The sequence below is a fragment of the Euleptes europaea genome, chromosome 3 (assembly GCF_029931775.1).
Source record: "Euleptes europaea isolate rEulEur1 chromosome 3, rEulEur1.hap1, whole genome shotgun sequence".
Taxonomy (NCBI): domain Eukaryota; kingdom Metazoa; phylum Chordata; class Lepidosauria; order Squamata; family Sphaerodactylidae; genus Euleptes; species Euleptes europaea.
In genome coordinates this window covers 95,984,282-96,002,213 of record NC_079314.1, presented here as the reverse complement: position 1 = coordinate 96,002,213, position 17,932 = coordinate 95,984,282, and the positions used below count along the sequence as shown (strand labels likewise).

The following is a 17,932-nucleotide window of genomic DNA, read 5'->3' as shown; positions in this document are numbered from 1 at the left end:
GCTATGTGGAAAGCACACTCAGGCACCAGACTCTGCAAATGCCCCCAATCAGCTGGATAGTGACCCCTGGTTTGAATTCAAAGGGCCATGCAGGGAACTTCTGCACAGCAGAGCTGGGGATACGACAAAAAATACAACAACCAAGAAGAAGAGTTGGTTTTTATATGCCGACTTTCTCTACCACTTAAGGAAGAATCCAACTGGCTTACAATCATCTTCCCTTCCCTTTTGGACCACATCTGCAACTCCCAGTAATGCACCCATATCTTTCAGAGGTGATGTCTGAAGGAAATCGAGCTCTGCCCATCACATACACTCATAAAACTATGTGTGCGCCCACAGAGAAAGAGAGAGAGAGAGAGATGGTCAGGCATGTAATGGTTTGCTGCTGCCCTCTAGTGACAAACTGTACTACATTTCAAGGGAAATGGGGCATGTTGGAAGTACAATTGCTTTTAAACCCTCTACCATATGAGTGAGGTTGTTAAAGGCTCTCTGCACTGTTAACAAGTACATAAGAAGTATGTATGAAGCACATAATCAGCACATGAAGACTTTCTCAGATAAACTTCTCAGTGAAGTAATTTGAACACTTGTGGCAATGCTACTAAATGTGACGTATTATTGTTAACTGCCATGAAGGCTCAGTTTTCTTCCATGTGCAGGTTTTGATCCAGTCTGGAATCCAAACTAGAGTGTTTTTCTTTTTTATTCCTTTCTTTTGGGGGCAAACACACAACACTGTCTGCTAATCATGGACTTTTCGAGTTTCCCTCTGCTTTACTTCAGATTTTCCCACTATCTTATACCATGTGGATGGAAAGGAGTGCATTTTTAAAGGTCCTGCCCACATTAGTGCAATTTTCCTTTCCTCATTCCTCACCCTGAGCCATTGCTTCTCCACTCTGCACTACTGGATAATTTTTTTTCCATTAAAACCCCAGTATTTGCTATATTGCTATAGCACAATAGCTGGGTTTTTAATGCTATGTTTTCATTCTCAAATTTTAATGTTTTTTATTATTATTTTAAGTCACTTTGGGCAGATTCCCTGAAGAGATGACATAAAAATGTTCTAAATAAATAAATATCTGTACCATTGACTAGTTTCTCTGAATTCCCACCTTTCGTTTTTTAAAAAGTAAGGGCACTTTCACACAGCTCAAATAATGCACTTTCAATCTACTTTCAATGCACTTTGAAGGTGGATTTTACTGTGTGAACTGGCAAAATCCACTTACAAACTATCATTAAGGTGCACTGAAAATGGATTGAAAGTGCATCATTTGGGCTGTGTGAAAGTGCCCTAAGTCTCCACCTATTTCCATTGCAGAAGCACACCTTTCCCCTTCTAGCTCTGCAACAAAAGGGCTAGAATTTTACTTTTAAAAATGAAAGCTGGGAATTCAGAGGAACTAGTAGATCACAACTATCATTATAATGGTATAATGCTAAAGTACAATGGTAATTGCCACTTTTTAAAAAAGGTGAAAAAAGTGCTCTGGTGACGCAGCTGACTTAGGAGAGTACATACATTGCTCCATTGTCAGTGCAAATGCAATCCTTGCCATTTGGATGCAGCCTGAGTGAGGGGTAAAACTTTATATCATGCTCCTAGATGTGGCCACGTACATCAGATCTGTCATTGATCCTACCAGGAAATGTCAAAAGCAAATTGAAGTAAGAAGATAATTCCTGTTTCTTTTCTGGTCTCTAGTTCCATGGTTCCCAAGAAGTATTCAAGATCTGGACAGATTTGCCAACCAGATTCTCAGCTATGGAGCAGAGCTGGATGCTGATCACCCAGTAAGGGGGGAAAAACAGATTAACAACATGTTTAATTACTTGGAACTTCCCCGCATATATATCTTACATTTCTGGTCCTCATTGATACAGAGAACAATATGAAAATTTATCAATTGGTGACAACTGTAACCCAAGATTTTCAAAATGTCCCCATGATTAATGGATAGGGATGCCGATCACCAGGCAGACCTGGAGGTCTCCTGAACTTACAACTGATCTTTAGACTACAGAGACCATTTTCCTTGGAAAAAATGGCAGCTTCAGAGGGTAGACCCTTCCCCAAATTCCCCCCTCCACAGGCATCACTCCCAAATCTCTGGGAATTTCCCTGGCCAGAGTTGACAAGCTTATTTCATAGAGGGTGTGGGCCATATGTTTGAGATGGTGACTATGAAGCTATAAGAGATAATATGGGGATGTTTTTTTAAAACCTGAGGATAAAATTCCCCTCTTGCATTCTGAAATATCTCTGTCTCAAAGAAGTGCAGTGTTGGTGTGGCATAGTATGACTAGAAACTGGAATGAAGAGGTTCAAATCCCTCACTCAGCCATGGAATCCCACCAGGGAGGGTTGCCAGGTCCTTCTTTGCCACCAGCAGGAGGTTTTTGGGGTAGAGTCTGAGGAGGGCGGGGTTTGGGGAGGGGAGAGCCTTCATAGAGTCCAATTACCAAAGCAGGCATTTGCTTCAGAAGAACTGATCTCTATTGGCTGGAAGTCAGTTGTAATAGCAGGAGATCTCCAGCTAGTACCTGGAGTTTGGCAACCCTACCACCAGGGGACCTTGGGACGTCACAATCTCCCAACCTGACCTACCCTAATAAGGTTGCCGATGTGAGGACTGGGTGGAGGAGATGGGGAACAATCTGAAAAAAGCTGCTTTGGGTCCCCTATCAGGGAGAAAAGTGGGATATAAATAAAAATAAGCATAAATAAAAGGTCTGACATCGACCTTTATGGATGCAGTTATTGGGCAGATAATATTTTTGTACAGACGATCACGTCTACCAACGAGTACACAAGGACTGACAGAAATAACACCAAATTAACATTTTATTTTTACTTTAGGAGATTCCGGTCAGCCAGAAATTACTGCTATTAATTTAACTGATGCTGGGAGCTTGTAAATGAATGACATGCGGTGAGGGGGGAAATTGCTGCTATTACACTAATTGAGGCAGTAATTAGCCCTTTGGTAGCTTCGGTTTAATCTCAGAGGCGCCATGCTTTCTGTACTATTATTTGGCAGCATCCTGGAAGAAAGGAAGGGGCACAGGAGACCCAGTGGCTCTGGACGAGGGAATCAAAGCACCCTCTCTAGGCTTGTGTAAGGATAAAGCAGCGGCCGGGCTTGAACGTGAGGCCCGCTCTCCGAAAAATCCTCAATGCAGGATAATGAAAGATGCACCCAACTCTTCGTACTAATTAGATAATGATCCTTTTCCTCTGTTCATGGGGATGGGGAAACCAAAATGCAATTAGGTGTAGTCTATAACAGATGCGAAGAAACGTGTGGATTTGGTCCCTCTTCATTGTTTTCTGCGAATGGCAGGGCTGTGGAAGCTTTGGCTTCTGGGCCAGATCAGGTCTGTTTCATTTTTCTAACTGGGCACCTGCAACTTATGCCAGATAGATATAAACAATTTTTTCTTTAAAAGTCTGAAACTTTAGGGCCTGCAGGTATCTTTTGGCCATTTATGCATAGGAGGTTTTGGCTTGGATTTGCCGCTCTCTAGATGCACATTTTCCGCTTCCAAATTCTCAAAACTCAACAATAAACCCCCATGCAGCGTTCTGAGAATTCGGATGGGGAAAATGTACATCTAGAGAGTGGCAAATCCAAGCCAAAACCTCCCGTGTCTAAATGGCCTTTGTTTTTGAAGTAAGGTGTGTGTTTTTTAACCATAAGGAATAGAATCATAGCTTGCATGCTCAAATTGCTTTGAAAATTAGGACAACCGAGTAGAGCAGGGTTCCCAGGTACCTGCCCCCAGCTCCTGTTTCCCACTGGTGCTCCAGCAGTGGGAGGAAAAAAATCACAGTTGAGCGATAGCGTGATATCACTCCTAGGGGAAACCCGGAAGCAATGTCAGTCCACTCTAGGAATGGCTGGGAGCTCTATGGCCCTAAGGTGCTCCCCATGTACCTGCCTCCCCACCCTCTCAACAGTTTCTAGGCTGTGCCTGGCAACCCTTAGGGAGGCTAAAGTAGAATCTCCCTCCAAACACATTTCAGATCTCTTTACTTAGGACTCAATTAGATGTGATGGTGCCCCCGAGTCCACCACGGGAGCACCTCCACAATTTTAAGAATGAAATTCCTACTGTTTACAGATGCCATGGGGACCTATCGTGAGTAGGACCGTGGCATGGGGGGAGGGAGGGACTCCTGTTGTCTCTGCACCATTTTCAAAATCCCAACCCCCTGACATTTAGGCTGTTGAAAATAGCAGGCGGGTGGGTTTAGAATGGTAGAACCACTTTTAAAGCCACTTGTGATTATTCCTTAGGAGCACCTGTATCTCTGGTTATTCTGAGGTATATAAAGCAGCCCAAATGCCCTTTTAAGTTATAGCTGCACCTTTGCAGTTTTATATTGAGTACCTCTAGAAGCAGGCCTATTTTACTTTTGTTCAACCCTATTTGTGTTCTGGATAGCTCGCTGCAAATCAAAGCAATATATTTTATAATATTTTCCCCAGGGTTTCAAAGATCCTGTTTACCGGGCCAGAAGAAAGGAATTTGCAGACATAGCCTACAGCTACAGACAGTGAGTATGCAAAGATAACGAAGAATGGAAAGTAATTAAAACCCACATCTTCTACATCATGAAGTTGTTGGGGGAGCATTCTTGGGATGATGTAGACCAAGCAATCCCTAATCTTGTTGAGCCTGTGGACGCTTTTGGGGGGTGGGCACACCCACAAAATGACTGCCATAGAGTACTGGGCCCAACCATAGAATGTTAGGAGGTTGCAAGTGAATCATCCTCCTATGACAGAAGCAGCTATATCTGAATGTGTGCTCCATGTAGTCATAAAATGGATGCTTCCTGGGTTCTTCTGACGCACCTCTTGCTGCAATGAGGTGGATGAAAGCGAGGGCTGGATATTTGCTTTGGGGAAGAGATGCATTTGGGAAGAAGCAAATGGGCACAGTGAAACCCATCAGCGAGGGCCATGGTGCCTATAGGCACCACACTGGGGACCAATGATATAGATATATGTCTGGGGTACAGAGCTTATGGACCTCATCTACCTAGTGAGGAAATTTATGTTTAACTAGCATTATTCGATAGGTTCCTGGCCCAGTTTAGAAGATGTACATTGCATTTACTGAATGTAAGTACAGAAGGGTTACACTCACAATCCCCTACTTCTGATTTTCACACATTCAGCTGAATCCACGTACAGATTCTACATGCTGATACCTTTCATACATAAGCTTGGTTTGCATGATCTTGGGCCTGGATTTGTCTAGGTATTTATTTATTTTATTTGGTTATTTCAAGCATTCTTGGCTACTTTTTCTCCTAACATGGGGGTAAAGCCAGCTCACTCCCCCCAATCCACAATAAAACAGAACAATAAATTCCATATATAACAATAGAACTTCCCAGTATCACAACCTACCAAGAGCCAATGAACTATCAAAAACAAAAGCCATTGAAGCAGACGCCAAGACTAACAGGATGTGGCCAGCTAATGCGCCACAAAGCGGGGACATGGGAAAAATACCAGCTCACACAAAGGCAAGGTTGCCAATTCCAGGTGGGGAAATTCCTGGAGGGTTGGGGGTGACCCTTGGGGGGTAGGGTTTGGGGAGGGGAAGGACCTCTGCAGGTTATAATCCCATACAGTCCATTCTCCAAAGCAGCCATTTTCTCCAGAGGAACTGATCTGTTGTCCGGAGATCAGTTTATGATTCCAGGACATCTCCAGGCCTCACCCGAAGGCTGGCAACCCTACAAAGGACAAAGCTTGCACATAGGCAGTTTGTAGACACCTAGGCTTGTCTATACACAGGTTCTGCTGAACAAAGGCTGGCACAGCTGGACGGTACAATTGTGGTCTCCCTCCACACATTCAATGAATATATTTCTCCTGAACAGAACTTCCTGTCTCAGCCATGTGGTGATGCCTTTGCAGCCATTTTGCAGGTCAGGGGATATAAAAGAGGGAACACTTTAAACAGTGTATTAAAATAGCGAGTGAGTGCCTTTTGTCATTTCCTACAAGTTCTCACCCTGCCTTGTCTCCGGCCCAGTAAAAAGGTTCATATATGTGTAGGGTTGCCAGCTCCCGGTTGAACAATACATGAAGATTAGGAGGGGGTGGAGTCTGAAGGGGATGGGGTTTGGGGAGGGGAGGGGACTTCAAGGGGGTGTAATGCCATAGAGTTCACCTCCCAAAAAGGCCATTTTCTCCAGGTGAACTGATCTTCATTGCCTGGAGAGCAGTTGTAATATCAGGAGATCTCTAGCTACCACCTGGAGGTTGGGAACCATATATATGTGATGGAGTGTGGCCACAGAGGACAAGTGCTGAGGTCAGATGTGGACCTGGAGGTAGGGTGTCCAACTCTGGGTTGGGAATTTTTTGGAGATTTGGTGGGTGGAGCCCGGGGAGAGTCAGGTTTGGGGAGGGGAGGGACCTCAGTGGGGATTATTAAGGCATGGGGTTCCACCCTCCAATGCAGGCATTTCCTCCAGGGAAACTGATCCCTGTGATCTGGAGAGCAGTTATAATTCTGGGAGATCTCCAGGCCCCACCTGGAGGTTGGCAAGCCCACCTGGTGGAGAGGGGAGCGCATGGAGAAGAACTATGGATTCTAGACCATGTGCAAACAAGCCTAGCCTGGCCATGTGCAAAAGCACCCTTTCCCTCTCACAGATTCTTCTCCCAAAGCGTCTCGTTTCCCCTTGCTGGATTTCTTTCTATGGTGTGCTTAAAGCTTCCTTAGAAGGCCTTTATCCTAAAATTGCAGCTCAGGAGAACTAAATTGCATTCAGATGAGGACCTCTCTACAGCGCCGCAATGCTTTGTTGTTTAATTGCGCTGCAGCATCTGAGAGGACTACAAAGCCCCAAGCGCCAAATAAAGTAGAGCCTTGTATGCTTCACATTAAACAAGAGGGAGAAGGGGGAGTGTGTGGATAATTTACATGAAAGTAGGATCTGTAAACAGTATTGAAATGATTCATCATGTCTGGTCTTGATCTAATGATCTTATGTGTCATTTTGGGCCAGTGGCATTGTGTGATTTCCCCCCCGTGGGTTGTTTTGCCATTAGTTTGCATGGGGGAGGGGAATGAAAGGAGCACTTTAATCTCAAATGGATTTTTTTATACATTTTGGTTTGATAATCAAAATCTGCTTGATAAGTTAGTGGAACTATGAACTGACAAAGAAATCTCCTGTTTGGGTATATAATTACAGTCCATTTCATGTTTCAGTCTGAGTAGAGAATAATAGCCTTGAAAGTGAATGTGCCGCTTGTTCAATGGTTACTTCACAGCTACGTTCAATGGTTACCTCACAGCTCCGTTCAATGGTTACTCGCAGCTACGTTCAATGGTTACCTCACAGCTACGTTCAATGGTTACCTCACAGCTATGGGACTCTTTCCCATTAAGGCTTACCAAATTTGACTACCTTTTAGAACCAATCTAAGGCTTAGAGCATGGATGATGCTCAAGGAGATGTAACTGGAACCAAGCTTTTGGGGCCAAGTTGATCTCCCCTTTAGGGCTGGTTCACAGTTGACAGAGATCCCTGCAAGGTGATTGGAGCAGAATTTGGCCTCATCTCTAGCTTGGGTTGCACCCAGAGGAAGGGAGACAAATGGAAGGTCTTTTCGTTCATAAAACTGAGGAGAAGGCTGTGATGGAGAGAACCTGATGTAGCCACACTGCAGCTGACCCTTAATAACATAATCAGTGCATGTGTACCATGAGAATTGCCTCCATATTGGTGCACTGGGATCATGTACACCCTACAGACCTCTAACCACCTTTCCATCAGCCACCATTCAGAGGTAGCATCCAGTAGTATTGAACCTCCTGCTACAACATAGAGGTGGGAAGTTAGTATCCTGCCTGGCACCTGAGCTTGGCTATGGTTGACAGGGCCTGAGTGTACTACCATTTTCATTTCATGTAGAGCTTCTGGCTAGCCTGGAGTCTCTAGTGCTTTCCATATAATATATCCAGGGGAATGGAACACATTTACAGGGGAAGCAGCCAAGTAGCTGCTAGTTCTGCCCCGATGTATGCGCTGTCACCTGATAGTGAAAGGTCCTATGTATATAGAAGTGTGCATGTATAGGGCTCGCTCTCTCTGCCACTAAGAACCTTGCTTTTTCAAGGCCCTGAGTTTCATGGAAAGATGTCTATGTGCATGTATTTGCATAAGTGTGTGTGTGTGTGGGTCTTTGAACACTTTTCAGGTAAGGTTGCCAACCTCCAGGTGGTGGCTGGAGATCTCTCGCTATTACAACTGATCTCCAGGTGACAGAGATTTGTTCCTCTGTAGAAAATGGCCACTTTGGCAGTTGGGCTCTATGGCATTGAAGTCCCTCCCCTCTCCAAACTGTGCCCTCTTCATGCTTCACCCCCAAATCTCCAGGTATTTCTCAACCCGGAAATGGCAAAATCTCCAGATATTTCCCAAGGAATGTGCATACAAGTGCATTGCCAGTCACCTCCTCAATAGATGGTCAGTCTTCATAGATATAGTGGGTGAAAAGGAATTCTCTCTTGCTGATTTTATCTATCTCCAATGTGAACTGAGATTTCCCACTTCTTCCAACCCTTCTGTGCATTGCCAATGAAGGGAAGGCAAGGGGCACTTGGTTTGTGTCCTTCTTATCTGTCCTCTCCACTCTATCACTGATGAGTTTCATCTGTGTGTATATATATATATATATATATATAGATGGACAGATATTGATATTGATAGCTATAGACATTTATGTTCTACTGTTATCCACCCAAGCCTTGGAGAGGCAGCCGCTTAGAAAACCACATTAAAATAAACTGTAGGAGTTGTGGACTTATCAAAATCATTCTTCAGAAAAGGATGGACAATTTAAGATAGCACCCTGAGAGACCCATTTTTTAAAAATCAGCTGTCTTAAAAAAAAAGTCTTTCCTCCCTTGCGTTCCCGTTTTCCTCTGTCTCTCCCCTCTCACCTGCCACCCTGAGCACTGGTCTATTGATCTCAGCTGCCTTCAAATTGGTGTCTGACAGTGCCTTAAGCCCCTGCTCTTTTCTCCAAGCCCGTGAAGGTGGCCTAAGGATTAATTAGAAAAGGTCAATGCTATAGAAACCAGAGCAGCCCTGGTTCTCCCCCTCCTCTAATTCAAAATCATGTTTAAAGCTCCATAGATCAAGGAGGACTGGTGCAGAGAGAGAGAAAATTGCACTATTATTGGGGGGCTGCCGCGAGGCTGAGGCTAAAACGAGGGGGTGGGGAATGATGGTGGGGTATCACTTGTATTTCGACAAAGAACCTGCAGCTTTGGAAATCCCTTGCATTATCCCAGCAGTGTCACAAACCCTTTTAAATTGCTGGAAAAGACTCTTTGATTTGAAAAAACCAAGGGGGAGTCGCCTGTCCATTTTTTATTATTTTTCCTGAAGAATCGACCTCCCTCTGTTTTAATGTCAAGGCAATAAAGCAGAACAGGTTAAAGGACTCCCTTCTGGTCCAAAGTCGAGCCAGACTGACGGTGCTATAACTGTATTTAGATAGAGGCAGATTTGCTGTTCCTGCTGAGCCATTAACGTAGCTGAATCGCAGGACTGCAGAGTTTTGGGGCCCACCGAGATCTAAGGGGTTATCTAATCCAACCCCTTATCCTATGGCCAGATCCTCTGGGGCTGTTGCATGTGCCAGATTCACTCTTAACCAAGTTACAGGACTGCAAAGCCAGAGTAAGAAGGAACAAAATATGCCAGACTGCCACCGCCTGCGGAATAAGAAATCAGGGGGGAGATGGTTTCAGAGAAGTGAAAGTGATTTGAAAGAGGGACCATTGCTCATCGGGACATTAGGTTTGCCAGCCACTGTCTGGAAACTGACAGGTATTGGCGTGGGTGGGGAAATGGGGGGGATGTTGCTGCAATGGCATTCCATCACTTCTGGGGAAAACTAGGAAGTGACATCAGTCTGCCCTAGAAATCACAGAAATTCAATGGTAAAACTGGTGATTCCTAGAGGGAACTGATGTCCCTTCCTGGTTTTTATCAGAAGTGATGTAACACTATTGTGCCAACTGAGATTTTTCCCCCCTGCTGGCCACCAGAATGGCAGCAGGAAGTGGGAGCTGGGGGTAGAATGTCTCTCACCCTTCGGGATGCCAACTGTGGCCCAGGAAATTCCTGGAGATTTGGGAGCAGTGCCTGTGGAGGGAGGAATCTGTGGAGGGATTTCACCTAGAATCGATACCGTAAAGTCTGAAGCTGCCATTTTCTCCAGGGGAACTGATCCCTGTATTCTGAATATCAGTTGTAATTCTAGGAGAACTCCAGGCTGCACCTGGAGGTTGACAACATTATTTGTAACACTTTTCCCCATAGGACAAATGGCAACCAGTCTCCTATATGAGGGGGGGGGAGTGATTGGGATGGTGAGTTGTTGCCACAAACTGTTGCTGTCAGTTAACTGTAGCCCCTCTACTTTGTTCCATAGAATACAATGTACAAGATAGCCCTGTAATCAGCTTGGTGCCCACCAATGTGCTTCGTGACACCCACTTGCTTCTTCCTCAACACACCTCTTCCACAAAGCAGAGAGTCTGTCCTGGTTATTCTCTACCTCATTATATCAGGAGATGTTTCAGAAGACCTCAGAAATACCTTCTGGTCTGCAGGAAGTGGTCATTCAGAAATAGCTGCCTCATCATAGAAAAATGCTTTTAGAATATCTCAATATTTTGCAATCCCTTTCTTTTCTAGTGGACAACCTATCCCCAGGGTGACTTACACAGAGGAAGAGAAGAAAACGTGGAGTATAGTCTTCAAAGAGCTGAAGACCCTCTATCCCACCCATGCTTGCTATGAACACAACCACGTCTTCCCTCTCTTGGAGAAATACTGTGGCTACCAAGAAAATAACATTCCCCAGTTGGAAGATGTCTCAAATTTCTTGAGAAGTAAGTAATGCAGATAGGTCAAATGTGTGATATTATTGACAAACACCATAATTATTTATTCTGTATCTGAAGTAGTAGAAAAAGATCCATAGACAAACTATACATGAATCAGAACATTATTTTAACATGATTGTAACATGGACTCTTTCTGTATGCAAAGGCTGCACTGGATTTCGCTTACGTCCAGTGGCTGGACTCCTATCATCTCGAGATTTTTTGGCTGGCTTGGCTTTCAGAGTATTTCATTCTACACAATATATTCGCCATTCATCAAGACCAATGTACACCCCAGAACCGTAAGTATTTTGTCTTAGAAGGGATGAACAGTCAAATTACTGCCAGATATTCAAAATATTATAAGAGGCCAGCAGAGAGAGCCCAAGGCAGAAAATCCATGGTGGGAAATGTGATAATAAATAATGTGTGGTTTGCTGCCCCTTTGTGGCATCCCACAATCTGCTTCTCATGGTGGGCCCTAATGATAGGGCCAGCCCTGTTGGCTACTATCTAGTGGTTAATACTTTTTAAAATAATTCTTTCATTTTCTCAGGTCCCTTATGAAGTACAGTGTGGGTTGGGTTTTAGTTCCCCCCCAAAAAAATATTTAATATACACAGTTTAATATACAAAGTTTCATGAAGGAGAGGCTGGGACATGTAAATATTCAATCGTCAGTCTAGATCTTAACTTTTTTTAGAATGTATTCACTTCCTTTTTTGTTAATGAATGATGTTTTTCACAAACACACACACAAAGAATTTGTTCATACTCCTTGTCTTATAGAGATGTTTGTCATGAGCTCCTAGGACATGTCCCTCTGTTTGCTGATCCCAATTTTGCTCAGTTTTCCCAAGTAAGTAAAGCCTTTAAATGATTGCGACAAATAATTTCAGAAGATCGCTTACAAAATAGACAAAGAGTTCATATAGATGTCTAGATAACTGTTAAAAGAAGAAAACTTTTGTTAACAGAACCGTTATCCGAAGGGGGGGAACCTAAATTTGGAGATGTAATTTATTCTCATTGCATCAAAGGACATCTTACAAAATGAATTTATGACACTTCTACATTGGTTGTAACTAGATTGTGCATATCAGTATACCCGAACCGAAAATAAACCCAAAATTAGCCATTTCAGCAATATTCGGGTTTCAGGTCGACCACATACCAAAACATGGTAATCTGCCCGGAATTAGGTGATTCCTGAAAAAGCTGAATAGATATCTGGGTATCTCGGGTTCTGGCTATTTGCCATTGCTCAGATGCACAGCTCTGTGCTTTCTCCCATTTTTCTATCTTTCACTGGTTTTGTTAGAGCCCCATAGTTGGGGCCCTTTTGAGGTAGGGGTCAGAGCCAATTTGGTCTGACCAAACGATCCATCATCATTCAGTGGGTTAATCTGGACCAGGGTAGTCCACATAAGGGTCCTTTAAAAGACAGGGCTTACCCAGTCCCGTCTGGAGGGATATACCCTCCAACTAAAGAACGGCAGCTTCTACAGCTACTTATTGGGCTTTTGAAGAAGACTCCTCACCCACGCAGATGAGCAATCTCCATCACAAGAGCTGCCTTGGTAATGTCTTTGGCTGGCTTTGATGTCACCCCCCCTGAAAACCTGCTCTCAAACTGAAGGTGGCCCTGAGTAGAGGCTTCGTTTCCCCGCACCGTGACCATCTCTTGAACGCATTTTTTGATGACTATAATACTGTTCACAGGATGTCATTTGCCACCAAAAGAAACGTTTTCCATGGCTTATTTTTATTGCATTTAAGCCATTTCCCTCAGTTTGGAAGCTAATTTGCATGGCGATCATGCTATGTGCGCCAGATAACCCACACTTTGGGAGCCCCCAGACTTTGAGGCACCAGTCTACCAATCGGCTCTTTCTGCCAGTCCTCGACAATGCTGAACTTCTGATCCTGAAAACCCATGGACAATTCAGCTGACAAATGCCTGGAGGATGGGGGTGACCCATTTGCAGGCCCATAAAATTGGACCCCCTGTCCCAACATTCACCAAACTTCAGTGTCCGTCTAAGGGGAGTCCCTTGCAGCTATGCTGCAAATTTGGTGACTCCAAAAATGGCCCCACAGGAGCTTAGAAAAAATCCCCATAGACCATAATGGACCCTTTTTTTTTTGTAAACCCAGAAATAAAGCTAAAATATTCCTTTACTTGTATAGGTATTCGGCTTACTTCGGGTTTACCGGAAAAATTGGTCCCAATAAACCCGAACTTGAATTTTACCAAAAAAATTTGCACGGGCCTAGTTGCAACACACCATACAACTGTCCTTCAGAATTCACTGCCACAGCATATGGTAATGACTAATGGTAAAACTGGGTAGCAGAGCAATGCAGGGTTTATATGCCTAACAGGAGTGGGACCTGGTGGTGTATAGTAATCTTTTTTTTTTAAGACCAGAGTTTAACAGTGCAGTTCTAAGCAGAGGTACACTATTCTGAGTCAACTTAAGTCAACGGGTTAAGAAGGGTAAAACTCTGCTTACGATTGCACTGGAAAACACAAAAGGGGGACAGTCTAAAGATGTAAAGCAGAGAAAAGATGAAAGGAAGAAAAGAGGTAGGAACAGGTGGAGTGGTGGGTTTTGTGATGTTAGATAGGAAGCAAAGGCAAGGTAGGACCTGAAAAGGAACTCACCATTTAACTTTATTCATTTTGAGAATGTATGTGCCCCTTCTTTTTCTCAACACAATCAGGGCCCAAGGTGGGTAAAAAACAATGGATATTATACAAATATAATTGTCTATCAAAGCACAGTAAAACACTTCAGCCTTGCTGGAGGGGCTCAACAGTAGATTCCAGCCTCACCCCTTCTGGAAGGCTGTTCCACAGTCTTGTGGTACTTTCTAGTAAGTGGGCTCTTCTGGGGCAGCTGTAACTACCTGGGAATGGGTCACAAGAAGGGCCACATTTTGCTACCCAATCTATTCATGGAATTTTCTCGCATGGAGAGTAGGTAGAAGGGGAAAAGAATGGAGAAAATGGTTTATTTAGGTGGAGGGACTTGTCATCTAAGCAAAGCTCCTGAACAAAATGCAGAACACCCTACTTGGAGACACAGCAGCCATTAAAGTGGGCTTATGTTACTGTGGTGGGGCTACAAAGTCATGGAAGAGATAAATAATGTATATCTTCATAGGCACTGAAATGTTCTGCCTGTGTCTTAATACAATTTCACATAAGCATCAGGAGTGGAGGAACTATGGCTCTGTTTGCATTCACAAGGTTCAAGGTTCAATCCCCAGCATCTCCAGTTAAAAGGACAAGGCAGTAGGTGATGGGAAAAATTTATACCTGAGACCGTGGAGAACTGCAGCCAATCTGAATAGAAAATACTGACCTTGATGGATCAATGGTCTGATTCAATATAAGGCAGCTTCATGTGGAACTGACTTTTGTGATTAATATGCTCCTGGACAGACAAGAAACTTGACCAAATTAAACTGTCCTGTCTGCAGCCTTTGTAGTCAGTGCCAAAAAGAGCTATGATACAAACGTTCATGAATACAAAATTCAGTAATATTTCAGAATTGTATAATTTGAGTCTTTTAATTTAAAGAAATATAATTTACCTTTTAAAACACATCAAATCTTAAATGATGTATTTTTCGATTTTCTTCCCTAAAATTCATGTTTAATATCATTGATAATTAAAAATGTTGGGGAAAGTGATATACAAGAATATAAATGTAAATATGTGCTAAACCAAGCAAACAATAATTGAGAAGAAAATTTAGTTGACATATTCCCCTGAAATTCATTTTAGCTCTAGGGTCAAAATAAAGATGAACTTTTTTTTATAAAAGTGAATGATATCCTTTATTTATTTATGTATTTATTTTAAACAGGAAATTGGACTTGCTTCCCTAGGAGCACCAGATGAATTCATCGAGAAACTTGCTACGGTAACTCTAGAATTGTATTGGGATTTTCAATATGGCTCAGCACGGAACTCAGGATGGCGGAGATACAGAATGTTCTAGAAATTCTACTGTGGAATAGTAATAAACATGCCGATTCCTTCTACCTCTGTGATTTTGTTATTCCAGGGCTGGAGAACTTCTATATTTTTAATACTTGTGTGCATGAGAGAATTTTGGCAGAGATAGCTTGTTGTGTTACACTGCTGTGGAGGCAAGAAAAGCTGTGTCTGTCAAAATATCTCAGTCTCTAAGACTATTAAAGGTAGTGGAATGCTCATGTGCCTACCGAAAACAATTGTAGGTCAACTGAGTAGCTCTTTCTCTATATGCTCCCCCACTTCACAAGAAAGGGGAGGGGCTCCCAGACAGAAGTCCATGGTCTATAGCATGGGCCACCAGGCACCTGATCATTTCAGATTCAAGTGCTAGTACAAATTATTTCTATTTGGCATGCAATCCTAAGCAGTTATACCCTTCTAAGTCCATTGAAGACAATGGCTTTAGAAGAGTGTAACTCCATTTAGGATTGCACTCTCTTTCTTTCTTTCTTTCTTTCTTTCTTTCTTTCTTTCTTTCTTTCTTTCTTTCCTATAATTAACAGATTTACAGTTTTATTTCATATGTTGGTCTGCTGTGTTGTTGCATTGATTGACTATTTTTTTTGCAGTACTTAATTTTATGTTGTTCTCCACTCTGAAAGCCCATTGGTTGAGGAGCAGCATATGAATCTCTAACAGTCCAAATCCTAAACAGATTTATACCTTTCTAAACCCACTGACTTTGAAGGACATAGAAGGGTGTAACTCTTCTTAAGGTGGCACTGCAGAATACGTAAATAACACTGGAAGATTGGCCATCCCTGTAAAATTCAATCATTTGTTTCTCTTGCTCAGCATAAGATCACCAGGACCTTATGTATAGATACAGCTAATGTTTGCACTATCTTATACCAGGTTTACTGGTTTACTGTGGAATTTGGACTGTGTAAAGAAGGCAATGACATAAAGGCCTATGGGGCTGGGCTGCTGTCATCATTTGGTGAACTACAGGTATGCATCTTACATTTAATAGTAACTGTGTTCGTCAACGGATCACACATTGCTGGGTAACTGGTGGTTGAGAATGTGAACTTTGAGCTGGAAGTCAGCTCATTCATGAGCCATTTGGAAGCCTTAAACGAGCCGCTGTCTTTCAGTTTTCCCCTGTCTGTTATGCAGAGATAATAATACTGGTTGTCCTTATAGAGTTGTTGTTGTTGCTGCTGCTATTTACAAAATGTATACCCTGCCTTCCTACCCTCATCAGAGCCACAAAGGCAGCTAACAATAACACATTCAAAAAATTAAAACCAAGTTAAAATATACATACAGTAAAATAAAATACATGAAACCGTTAACTAAAGACAGGGCAGGAAGGAGGGATCACGAAGATAATGCCAGACAAAACAAAAAGGCCTTCACCTGCTGGCCCAAGACAGCAACGAAGGGGACAGGCAGGTCTCTCTGGAGAAAGAGTTCCAGAGTTACAGTGCCATGACCATAGCAGTTGGTCAGCAGTTCGTGGTCCCAAGCCATCACATGCCTGAAAACTGATTGAGAGCCCATGTAGATGGGCCAAGACTGAATGATATGGTCCCTATGACCAAGTCCAGGTTTTTGAAAGGAGTGTGCTTTTTTAAAAGCTGGCAATGAGCAGGGATCACTTAAGAACAACACTGTGGAAGTACTCAATGTTGGTTTATAACCAATCCGGGATGGAAGAAACTGTTGCCCTTCTGTTTCAGAGATCAGATTGGATTAACCATTGTGTGTGTGTGTTAAGTGCCGTCAAGTCACTTCCGGCTCATGGTGACCCTATTCATCAGTGTCCTTAAAAACATCCTATTGTTAACAGCCTTACTCAGATCTTGCAAATTGAGGGCTGTGGCTTCCTTTATTGAGTCAATTCATCTCTTGTTGGGTGTTTCTCTTTTTCTGCTGCCCTCAACTTTTCCCAGCATGACTGTCTTTTCCAGTGACTCTTGTCTTCTCATAATGTGACCAGGATTAACCATTACATTAAATAATTTGTAGAGCAAGGTCCCTGCTACAGTGTGGTTATCTAGGAGATTCCTGATGAAGAAAGAGTCAATGTCATCACCCATTCTGTACTTTGTGCCTTCAAATGCAATCCAAATGCCTGAATCACTATGAGCTGGCTGTGTTCTCAACTGGAAAAAATATTTTGATAGACTAGCAGCATGAAGAGCAGAGTGAATGCTATAGAGCCAAGCAAAGATCTGGGTATGCAGGAGGCTCTGTTTATGTGTCAGAGGAATCATGGGTCCGAATGATGTGATGCCTTGAAATATACTTAGAAGGGCTCTTAGCCAGCTTTATTAAAAATCCTGGCCAGATTCAAATCCCAGCCCCACCTTGACTGATATTAGCTGCTTGGACAAAGTCAAGAGTCCTAAAGTTCATATGTATAATTTGGAAAAGACAATGGCCTATAATTCACAGGTCTATTGGACAGATGAATGAGGCAAGGACATGCTTTATGTGGCTGGGATCCTAAGTTAGATGAACACTAGGGTTCATTACCTGTTTGGACAAAGTCAGAGTCCTAAAGTTCATATGTATAACGTGGAAAAGACAATGGCCTATAATTCTCAGGTGTGTTGGACAGATGTATGAGGCAAGGATATGCTTTATGTGGCTGGGATTCTAAGTTAGATGAGCACTGGGGTTGTCAGCCTTCAGGTGGGGGTAGAGTTGCCAATCTCAAGGTGGGGCCTGGAGATCTCCCAGGATTACCACTGTTCTCTCAATGACAGAGATCAGTTCACCTGGGAGGGGATGGCTGCTTTGGAAGGTGGAATCTATGGCATGGTTCCCTGCTGAGGTCCCACCCCTCCCCAAATTTCACTGTCCTTAGGGTTCACCCCCCCCCCAAAAAAAATATCGCCAGGAATTTCCCAAAGCAGAGTTGGCAACCCTAAATGGAGAAGCTCCTGGGATTACATCTGATTTCCAGACTACATAGA

At 43.1% G+C, this 17,932-nt stretch overlaps 1 protein-coding gene across 1 annotated transcript in view; it reads left to right on the top strand.

Annotated features, from left to right (window-relative positions):
- Positions 1–17,932, top strand: part of PAH (phenylalanine hydroxylase) — a 54,589-nt gene that overhangs the window by 31,641 nt on the left and 5,016 nt on the right. The window contains exons 4-10 of the mRNA XM_056846568.1: positions 1,718–1,806; positions 4,506–4,573; positions 10,763–10,959; positions 11,120–11,255; positions 11,743–11,812; positions 14,833–14,889; positions 15,861–15,956. Of these exons, the coding sequence (XP_056702546.1) occupies positions 1,718–1,806; positions 4,506–4,573; positions 10,763–10,959; positions 11,120–11,255; positions 11,743–11,812; positions 14,833–14,889; positions 15,861–15,956 (713 nt within the window). The remainder of the gene's footprint in view (positions 1–1,717; positions 1,807–4,505; positions 4,574–10,762; positions 10,960–11,119; positions 11,256–11,742; positions 11,813–14,832; positions 14,890–15,860; positions 15,957–17,932) is intronic.